The sequence below is a fragment of the Sceloporus undulatus genome, chromosome 1 (assembly GCF_019175285.1).
Source record: "Sceloporus undulatus isolate JIND9_A2432 ecotype Alabama chromosome 1, SceUnd_v1.1, whole genome shotgun sequence".
In the NCBI taxonomy this organism is placed as follows: domain Eukaryota; kingdom Metazoa; phylum Chordata; class Lepidosauria; order Squamata; family Phrynosomatidae; genus Sceloporus; species Sceloporus undulatus.
Genome location: NC_056522.1, coordinates 354,177,902 through 354,189,522, shown reverse-complemented (window position 1 = coordinate 354,189,522; position 11,621 = coordinate 354,177,902). Strand labels below are relative to the sequence as shown.

General features: G+C 36.3%; 1 protein-coding gene across 1 annotated transcript in view; it reads right to left on the bottom strand.

The window, feature by feature from the left end:
• PPP4R4 (protein phosphatase 4 regulatory subunit 4) overlaps positions 1-11,621 on the bottom strand; it is a 158,858-nt gene that overhangs the window by 64,291 nt on the left and 82,946 nt on the right. Inside the window, 1 exon segment of the mRNA XM_042454785.1 lies at positions 10,068-10,175. Coding sequence (XP_042310719.1) covers positions 10,068-10,175 — 108 coding nt within the window.

Sequence of the window (11,621 nt, the reverse complement as noted above, 5' to 3'; positions counted from 1 at the left end):
GGTCTCAAATGGGATTATTTATGCAGTGTGTTTAGGACCAGAGTTTGGTGACCCATTTTAGCAGTGTCATAATCCACATGTGTTAATTGACAACCACTAGTTTATAATTTAGTTTATGTCAGGTGCCTTGAGTCCCCTACTGAGAGAAAGAAAGGTGGGGCACATCAGAACCAAATAAACTCTTTTTCCTCCTTTAGAATATTTTATCCATCCCCCTTTATTAAAAAACTTAGGACAGCATTCAACATTAAGCAAAAATTATACTGAAGTTCAAATAGGAAAATCAACAGAAATACAGTTCACACATACAGTGATCATAATGCACATTTAGATTCTCCCTGCAATAGTTTGCTTAAACCATATTCAGTATTTTTATCAGCATGATCTGTATTCTTTAAAAATGAACTATTTGCAGCAGAATGTGTCACCTTCAGGTTATTTTCAATTCTAAGTCATCATGATTTAATCCTACCCTGTGGAGCTAGAGAGGCTCAGTGAAATGCTTGAGGAAACAAGAAGAATCTAAGCCGAGCCATAAATGCACAGAAAAAGAGAAAAAAAGAGAATGAAATCAGAAAGCTGTTGGATGGCTGGTCTGTAAAGAAATAAGGGCACATATGGCCATGAGTAGGGGGCACTCATACTTTCCAAATAAACACAGGAAAGGAAGAAAAAGGAAATTAAAAATGGAAGAGCGGTAAATTAACACCATTGGTGGTATTGTTCAACAAACAGTTTCCTATAAAGAACAATTCTATGCCATTTTCAGATAAATCTTTGGTCTCTGAAAGTAAACACGATTCTTCAGGTGTCATATATTTCTATCCAGAACAATTTGCACTGAAAATATGTGAATGCTATTCCCCTGCATCAAGAACTGACAATTCTCCTTGTGGGCAGGGGAAAATACAAACATATATTTCAGATAACATGGAACAAAACAGAGATAGATTTAAGTTACGTATCTTCCCTCCATCCAAAGACATATTATTTTTCGCTGCTTTAAAATTTGTAGCAGTCAAATTCTGAAATATCCCAAAGCAAAATTAATGAAATAAATTCTTAAAACAACTGACAACCAGTGTAGTTCAAATGGTAAAACTATGTCTGAGGAAATCAAAGTTCAGATCCCTTTTCAGACATGAAGCTCATTAGGGCCTCAAGCAGACGAAGGGCTTGGAGTAGCCTCTGGTCACTCTAATCCCGAGCGTACCCTGAGCGGCACGGGACTGCGGTGACCAAGCATCGCAGTTCCAAGGCTGGCTGCCGCCATGGTCCACAACAGACCGACAGGAGGGAGCGCTTTTTTCTGCTCCTTTTGTGGCCAGTTTTGAGCCACTTTAAGCAGCTGCAGTACAACTTCGGCCCGATCCAGGGCATACATCATATATACACCGCACCCCCAGATTGGCCCAAAGCTGGTGCTTTTGGCCCATCTGTTTCAGGCTTGGATGACCTTGGAATAGTATCTTTCAGCCTCATCTACCTTCTATACTTGACTATAAGTCAACCTCATGTATAAATGGAAGGCAGGTGTTGGGGCCAAAATTATGGATTTTTATATGACCCATGGATAAGTCAAGGGTAAAACTTAGGGGCATGTAACAAAGGATCTAAAGGATAAAGCAAAGAAAACAATGCCAAAGAACTTAAAAAATTATAGCAGGCATAACACTAAAGGCTGGATGGATAAGAAAATAGAGAAGGATTAGTGCTTCAAGAACAGATTTTTTTATTATAAAATTTATTGTTTAAAAGAAATATAAACAACATCTACATATCAACATACCTACATACAAGTAGTTGTCACATACACTCATGTTAACAATAATCTTCAATATTAACTATCAGATGAAGAGTCTTCCCTCTTTTCCCTGTCTTTATCTGGAATCTGTATCCCTCTACTAGTAACCTTTCTAAATTCCATCTTTAACTTTCTTTATCCCTTCACACTTTCCCCTCCATCTTTCCCTCCTTCTATCCCTTTATTTCACTATCTACCTTACTCTCATACCTTCCCTACCTACACTAACCCTCTACACCTACTTATCCCTTATACTTTTATCTTCCCATCCAGACTCTTCTCATCTGACACTTCATTTATCTATCTTCTATTTACCTTGACAACTATCACCTATCACATACAACTGACTTCCTTTCTATCAGCTAAGGTCTAATTGTGTTCAAGATTGTCTTTCTAACATCCATTTATTTATCTGTGGATCCATCTTCCCCTACACACATTCAATTACATGATAGTTATTTATGTTAGGATTGGCTAACTTCTCATCTTACAAATTTGTTACAGCTACCTTTCCCCATCTTTATTCCAAAAACTTGATAACCTCCATCCAGTCATCTCTCACTTGATTCTTGGGCCTATCTCTCATAGCTTGTGTCAATCTGTCCATTTCTTTCCCCTCATATAATTTCATCAACCAATAATCTATTTTGGGACACTTGATATAATTTTCCAATCAATTTATCCTTTTCATCTATTAAAATTTTTTCCAATTCTGATTTCTCTTGTTTCTCCTCAAATCCATAGGTTTTATCATCCTCTCTATATCTTCCTAATAATTGTCTATAAGCGAACCAAATGATATTCCATCTCTCTTCTACCAATTCATCTCTTGATTTTATTTCCCATCTACCTTCTCTTTTTCCTAATAAATCTCTATATTTATACCAATTCCCTTCTTTTATCATTTCCTTCCTATGGAAGGCTTCATGTGGGGAAATCCAACCTTTTATTTTTGGTAATATCCTTTTTTTATATTTATTCCAAGCCTTAATGAGTGGTTTTCTTATACAATGATTATTAAATGATTTATTTTGTTTATCTTTCCCATACATCAAGTAAGCATGCCACCCAAAAGTCATGCCATCTCCTTCCAAATCCAATAGGGTATCGTTTTCTAGTGTTATCCACTGTTTGATCCAGAGTAGGCAACAAGCGTCATGATACAATTTTAAATTGGATAAATTCAATCCACCTCTTTCTTTTGCATCCTGCATTATTTTGAATTTAATTCTTGCCTTCCCCCCCTCTCCAAATAAAATGTGATAAATCTTTTGCCCAGTCTTTAAATATTTTGTCAGACATCACTATTGGTAATGTTTGAAATACAAACAGGATCTTAGGTAATACCATCATTTTAATTGTAGATATTCTTCCCAATAACAATAATTGCAACTTATTCCACTTAATCAAATCCTTCTTAATCTGACTCCATACATTTTTATAATTATTTTTGAATAGTTCATTCGTCTTTTTTGTTATTTGCAATCCCAGATATTTAATTTTTTTACCTACTTTGATTCCAGCTTCCCCCTCCAATTGTTTCTCTTCTTTCTCACTCATGTTTTTTGTCAAAATAACAGATTTCCCTTTATTAATTCTGCAACCCGTTGTTCCCCCAAATTTCTCCAGTATCTCTAAAACCTTTTTGGTACTTTCCCTAGGATTTTCAACAAATAAGATAATGTCATCCGCAAAAGCTCTAACTTTTAAGTTATCTTTCAACTTTATCCCTTTAATTTGACTGTCTCCCTTAATTTCCTTTATAAGTGCCTCAATCACAAGTAGAAATAACAAGGGGGATAAGGGGCACTGTTGTCTTGTTCCTCTTTTGATGTTTATAAATTTTGTCTTTTCACCATTTATACTGATTTGGGCTTTCTGCTTACTATATAATTTTTCCTATCCAATTTTTGAAATTACTTCCCAGCTGTATTTTGTGTAACAATGCCATTAATATAGACCAATTGATCGAATCAAATGGTTTTTCTAGGTCCAGAAAGAACATAGCTAATTTCTTCTCATTATGACAATCATAATATTCAGTCATATCCACCAAGATTCTTGTATTGTCCCTCATATTTCTTTGGGAGAAAAATCCCCTTTGATCACTCCCAATCAAATTTTTCAGACAATTCTTAAGTCAGTTGGCTAATATAGATGACATTTTTTTATAATCATTATTTAATAAGGATATAGGCCTAAAATTCTTGGGTCACATAAGTCTCTTTCAGAATCAAAATTATTTTCGCTTCTTTCCAAGAATCAGGGATATTACCTACTAGAGCTTCATTCATCACCAATTGTAAAATTTCACTTAATTCTTCTTTAAATGTTTTATAAAATAAATTTGTTAGGCCATCATTTCCCGGTGCTTTCCCCAATTTGCAATTACTAATGGCTTCTTCAACTTCAATCTTGTTTCTTGGTTGGTTTAAATATTGGCGTTGATCCTCTGATAAGATATTAATTTTACTAGAGTCCAGATATTCTTTAATCTCTTCTTTGCTAACTAATTTCTCGGCATATAGCTCTTGATAAAATTCTGTAAATACCTCTTATATCCTCTTGTTTTGTCATAATTTCCCCTCCCTTTTGGATCTTACTGATCGTTCTTTTTTCTTTTTCTTTTCTTAATTTATATGCCAACCATTTACTTATTTTGTTAGCCTGATCAACATGTTTATGCTTGACCATTTTAAATTTTTTCTCTAATTCCTCCACTGCTTTGATTTCTAATTGTTTTTGGAGCATTTTTATCTCTTCTTGTACTTTTTTCTTTGTGGGGTACCTTTTCTGTTTTTCCTCTTTTTCTTTCAGTAAATTGTTTAGTAAAGTTACTCTTTGTTTCTTTTGTTTTTGTACTCTAATATTTTGTTGGGTAAAGAAACCTCTAAAAACAGCTTTCCCTGCATCCCATACCGTTGATAACTGGACTCCTTTGTTTAAGTTCTCTTTTTTTAAAAAAATCATCATCTCCTTTGTTTCTTTTATTATCCTTTAATCTTTCAACAAATCCTCATTTAAGTACCATTTATTTTTCTTGCATGGTTCCTTCAAACTCAACATTATTGGGCTATGATCAGAAATCACCCTATTGAATGTTTCCATTTTTTCTACTTCTTTGATTAAGGTCTTAGATACGAAAAACATGTCTATTCTCAACAGTGACTCGTGTCTCTCTGAAAAGAAGGTGAAACTTTCTTCATTATTATATAAATGTCTCCATATTTCTATTAAGCTCCAATTCTCTACAAAATCAAAAAAGATTTTGGGTAATTTCCCTTGTGTTTCTTTTATTATTTTATCTGAAGTTCTATCAACTTGGGGTTCTATTACTCCGTTAAAATCTCCCGTCATTATTGTCTTTTCATATTCACATTCGGTTACTTTCTTCTGAATCTTTTTATAGAATTTACTCTTATTTTCTTGAGGTCCATAAATACTTAATAATATTTTTCAACTTTCCAATTGATTTCCACCCCTAAATAATGGCCCTCCAAATCCCTAAATATCTCCTTTGATTCTATGTAGCTTTTCACATAAATAATTATTCCTCGTTTGCTTTTATCAATGGCAGATGTATAATCCTTTCCTAATTTGCCATTTTTAATCAATTGTATATCTATTTCTGATGTGCGATTCTTGCAAACAGATCACATCTGCATAGTTTCTCTCTAAAAATAAGAAAACATTTTTTCTTTTTTGTGGGGAGTTTAACCTCTTGACATTCCAGGATAACAATTTCATCTGCAACTTACTTTGTTCTTACCTTTAGAACTACTCAACTTATCACACTCACAAGCTTTATACACAAGTAAAATCTTTATTAATAAGTAGATTCTGAATATAATTACACTGCTTCCCAAGAATCACACCTGTTGAAATATTCAAGTTCCTTATACAGTAATTAATTAATTGTTTAGGGAAGAATGTATCCACTTCATCAAATAATATTTAGTATTCTCCTTCTCCATCTTCTTCTTTTCTGACAATCCCTCCTCCCTCTCCGTCTCTCCTATCGATGTCTTTCTTCAGATCGTCCAAGAGTCTCCTTGCTTTTTCTACTGTATTCACTCTTATTTTCTTCTGGTTCCAGAACATTTGCACTCCTTCCAGTTCATCCCATTTAAACAAGATCCCGTAGTTTTTCAGTTTATCAGTCAGGAAATAATATTCCCTTCGTCGCCTCAACATTTTTCCAGGGATGTCTTTCAAGATTTTTATCTCCTTATCTTCCACTATTAGTTTTGTTTTGTAGCTTTGTTGGAGTATCATGTCTCTGGTCTGTTTGCGTACAAAGTACACCACTACGTCTCTTGGCAGGCTTCTCATTTTCACAATTCTGGAGTTTAGTCTGTATATACGGTCCAGTTCCCACGGGAATTGAATTTCAGATTCCTCGATGGATTTTGCTAGAATTGGTGAGAGGTCGGCATATAAGCTTTCATTTGTCTTTTCTGGCAATCCACAAAGTTTCATTCTTAAAATCTGTTCTTGGTCTTCTCTTTGTTGTCTTACCATCTCTTCCATTTGTTTTTCCAGGTCTTCTGCTTTCTTTTCTAGTTTCTTCACTTTAGCATTAATAGAATTTAGATCTTCATCAATCTTATTTAACCTTATTCTTACTTCTCCTATTTCATTCTTTAATTCATTTTTCAAATCGTCCCTTGATTTTTGAATCTCCAGATTTGTTTCTAAATGAAGCCTCCTCATTTCCTCCAGAAGTGATGCATTGCTTTCTGGCATCTTATTACCAGTCTCTAGCGAGGGTCTTCTTTGAGATGCTGATGTTGCTTGTGCAGTCGCCTTCCTTGTTCCCACTACCATCTTCAAAATTAGTGAAGAAGAGATAGTATTGTTATAATTCGGTTAGAGATTCTAGGTCAGAGTGGGGGGTATGGGAAAGGGGGGGTAAGGGTCAAGTGGAATTATCTTTATAATTACTATTTCTAGATTTTCTACAAGTTCTTCAATTTAATTTCATCGTAATATATTGGGCTCTAATTAGAAAAGGAAAATCAATTGGTTCGCCTGTATAATTTAGAGATTTCAAAATTTTCTAAAATTTTTCCAAATTACTCCTACTGTATGTTATCCACAGTCTCTCAAAATCTACTCTAATGTAAAGTTTTTATGTCCTCTTCCCCTCTAATTTATTTATTTATTTCCCTCCTCCACTTGTGTTTTATGTAGTGTTTGTCTATTTAGTACTTCTTTCTCCCAATATCAAAGGATGTCAGGGAAAAGTAGCCAGGCTTTTTTTCTTTCCCACTATACAGGACCTCACAAACACCCTTCCCTCTGCTTACTTTCCCTTCTTTGTTACAATCAAACCTTGTCCTTGTTACCAATTTTCTCCTGACATATTACAATGTAGCTTTCTCCTACTTTAATTTCTCAATACAAATTTTACACACTTCCCCACTACTCCCAGGCATTCAAACGCTGTTTCCTTTACCCAACGCCATTTTTCCTCACTCCCAATCTGTTTCTTCCTCCCAGCATTTCACAAGAACCTAAAGTCCACCAACCTGTAACTTTGAACTGCCAAGGTTATTACACAAATTCGCCACCTAGATTATTTCTCAATTAGTTCTCAGTTATTTCTCAGTCCTCTTTCTCTTTCCTATTTTGGCTCCTTTCCCTTTTCTCCTGTATCTCTCAGTTCTTCCAGACCGCCTTCTCCTTCTTTCCTTCTCCTTCAGCAATTTCTTCGTGCCTTCACCGAAACACTCCACCTCTCACGTTCCTCCTTTGTTTTCAAACCTATTAGACTCCCTCTCCTCAGTTCGTAGTTTTCTTTAAGTGAAAAACCCAGTCTTAGAGTCAAAGAAACGCAGGTCCCCAAGTCAAATATAAACCCCAAAAAAGCAGAACAAAACAGAAGAAAAATCCACTCCAAGCCAGAATCTCCGAAAAGTCAAAACCCTAAGTCTCCAGCTCGATAGAAGCGGGGAGCATGAAGTTGAGTAGTAAATCTCCTGGGTTGCACATTCTTTTCTCCCCCAACCATGTGTGTTCTTCTTCAGCGTCCTCTCAAACACTCACACCCCACCACATCTTCTCCCTTTCTCCTCTTCTCCAAACCTCTCCGCCAATCCTCTCCTCACTCCCAGATCACATGATCCCTTCTCAGGGATAGATCCTCATGTAGAAAGATTTATTACTGGTAGGTAATTTTTGTTTGATTTAGTGTCTTTATAATAAAATAATGGCGGCAGAGCCTCTGTGGCCAAGCCGCAGCTTGCGACTGCTGTTGCGGGCATGGTTGCTCAGGCCCCCTTCCCGGCTCGTTGTTTCTTTCCTTCACTCTTTCTATATATATGGTGATAGAGTTTAATCTGTCCTGGAAGCACTGACCCCCTTCTAGTCTCTCATCCATCCAGCCTTTAGTATGAGCACAAATAGTTAAGCCTGATGGAATTTTGTAAGTTCTTTGGCATTGTTTTCCTTTGCTTCATGCACTTTAGATTCTTTGTTACATGCCCCTAGGTTTTACCCTCAACCTATCCACAGGTCATATCAAAATCCCTAATTTTGGCCCCAAGATCGACTTATAGTCAAGTATATACAGTAACCAGAGGGAAGAAAGGAACTTGGCAAATTTAGAGAAGGCAGCTGTTTTGGATACAGAAAAGAGGAAGATGAGAGTGCACAGAAACTGGAGAAGAAATAACCAAGACAAGCTAAATGCTGGTGGTCTGCTTGAAGAAGATAGGACAAGTCAAGAATTAAAAGAAACATGACATTTTCAGTAGTATAAAAGGGCCTGGAGTCAGGTTAAAATGGAGGACTTGAGATGGCTCCCTTAGAATTTAGCTAGAAAATAAGGTATGGGGATGGGGTTAGAAATAGAAAGATAAGACTATGGTTGGTTAACAAAAGAGACAAGTCAAAAATGGTTGAGAATAAGGACCAATCTATAGATAGCAACCTGTACCTCCTTTCTAAACATCTTCTGTTGTCTCTTAATTTGAAGCAGGCTTTGAGGCTGTAAGCTTTGACAGATTAAAGGTCTGCTGGCAGTCTTTTCCTTTTGGCCATTTATTTTCATTTTATTTCATTTTTCTCAAAATCTCACCCCACCCCTAGCTATATCATAGTGCAAATGATACAGGTATGAGAAGTAGCTGGGGAAGATTTTTTTCAATGGAAAAGTGGTTGGAAGGGGAAGGATTAAGCAGCTTCATCCTCTCCACTTCTTCAAATTCCTCTGCTGAAATGTCCACCCTGGGAGAATGCTTTCTATGACCAAAAGAAGGGAAGAAAAAGAAAACACTATCTAAAAGATACCCGTAATGTGTAGTGCGGCCCTGAGAGCATAAACAAGTGCTTTAAAAAAGGAAATAAAATTCAAAGGAAAAAGTAATCTATTACTAAGAAAGCTCACAGCCATAATGGGATATATACCTGGGTTGTTTTCATTGTCTAACATCTTATCAAGAATGAACAGCCCGCCCTCCCTATACGCGAGGGATCTGTTCTGGACACCCTTGCATATGGGGAAAAGAGCATATGTTCAAGCCCCATAGAAAATAATGAGGCATGTGCTCATGGTGGCACATGGCGTGAGTACTTGCTCCATTATTTCTGCGGGGCTTGCCTTCTACGTAAGCTCAAAGCTACGGAAGGCAAGCCTGCCTATAAGGAAAGCCAACTGTATTTGTACTGAGAAAGGCTATATGGGTAAAAGATTTGTGCCGTTTAAGAACAGAAGTCTGTTGAAGTCTGGCACTGTCATGCTGAATTAGTTGTGTACTTTTAATCCAGTTAAAATTCAAGAGCTAAGTGTAATTGTAATCAATGAGAGTCCTTCATAAGAGCAGAAAAATAAAGGGAACTCTTTGCTTGATGCAAAGATTTTCCTAGGTTCCATATTGCCAGGGCGGTTCAGGAGGAATCCTACAAATTGGCAATCTGTAGCCTTGGCAAAGTAATATGGCTCAGCCCTGAAATACGTGCACCACCATATAAAACACTGGTTCATATCTCACGGTCTCTTGTGCTCTACCTGTTTGCCTTGTAGAAGTCTGGCACTGTGATGCTGAATCAGTCAGTCCAACTCAGTCACTAACTCAGGATATTAATGAAAGCTTCCTTTCATTGCAAAGCCATCAAACCTTAATCTATCCCCATCCTGGATACTGCCCAACAGCTATCTGCATTGTGTTCCTGCCCTATACTCTGTAGCTGCTGTTGAAATTAGTATCATCATTTTCCAGAATAATTTACAATGTACAGTAATAATACAAATTGCGCTTACCCTATTCCTTGACCTATGAGCTCCAGTTGCCGACACATGCAGGAACGAACTTCATATTCTACATCTTGGCAGAGAGATTTCACCAGTGGAAGAATTTCTCTTTTAACACTGAAAGGGGAATAATTTTATAATTTAACACAAAGAAAATCTCACTCCACTTAGCTGAGACAGTCGATTCAAATTATGTCATGGTAAAAGCTTGTGTTTCACACCACATTTTATATACGGATTATATTTACATTTTTTGGTTTCTGCACAGCAAGTAAGGAAAGGTTATTGTTACAAGTGCTAAGGTTATATTCCTCAGATTTTAGAAATGCAAAAGCATTTCTATCATTACATTTAAAACAATGTTTAATAATGAAATACTGCTGAATATCAGAATGCTATCATACAAGCAGAAATGCAGATCACTATTTTGTCACCATTAAGTATTTGCAACAACAACAAAAAAGGTAAATATAAATTACTAATTTGAAGGTTAGGAAGAGGCATAAAACAACCACAGATGTATTTGTTTAGAACAGAACAATTTACTTGAGTATTCACACTGGATCTGATGATACTTGGCATTATCATGAATATTATTTCAGGCAATGCTTCCCACCCTAAGTCTTGACACAGAAAGGAAGAAACGGAATAGCAACTGTGATCACTATTTTCCAGGATTAGTATCAGAAAATACCAGTCAGTCTGTCAGAAACCAAAGGAGCTTCTTCACTGTCCATTAAGAGGATAGGGAACTGAATGAGGCTATTTCAGTTCCATCATAATTTTCTACTCTTTGGTGTTTCCATATCTCCACTTAGCTTCCAATAATTCAGTACACAGAAAAGTCTGCTCTTAACAGTGAATAAAATTAAGAATTCACTGGGAGATATGACTAGTTAAGGGAGAATAAGGATACAGTAACTTCACAGGATAAATAGATCAGTCTGTTTCCACTCTGCATCAGTTTTTCAAGTACTCACTAAAATTTACATTTTAACTTGCTTTGCATTATTCTCTCACAAAATAAAATCTCTAACTATATTCTTCTTAAAACACAGTTTTAAAATATAGTCTTTATGTCATAATACACATTTGGGAATCTTCTTTTGACTGAAAACTGTATCATAACCATTGGGAAAGTATAAAACCCAATGGGTGTCCAAGCTGTATTACACATTTTGACCTGCTAATTGAGAATGAGGTCAGTTCATATTAGAATTTATTGAGATCATATTCCTTAAACACTGCTGCAGCTGCAGTTACAAAATTAATGTCAGTACAAAGAAGGAAGTGCCTTATACCATGCTCAGGATTCCACCTGAACTTGGCTTACCATATATACTTGACTATAAGTAAAGAAAAAATATATGCCCAAAAATTGACCTTAAAATCCTGGGTTGAGAAAGGTCCTGAACGAAGCTCTGCTCCAATGCCCCACTCTCCCTGCCTTGGCAGTGATTTCCGAAAGAGCTGCCTCGCCAGGGAGTATATGTGAAAGAGGTGATTAACCTTCTCAATCCGATGTTAAAACCTCCTCTCCCCCTCCTCCTCCTCTTTCTCTGG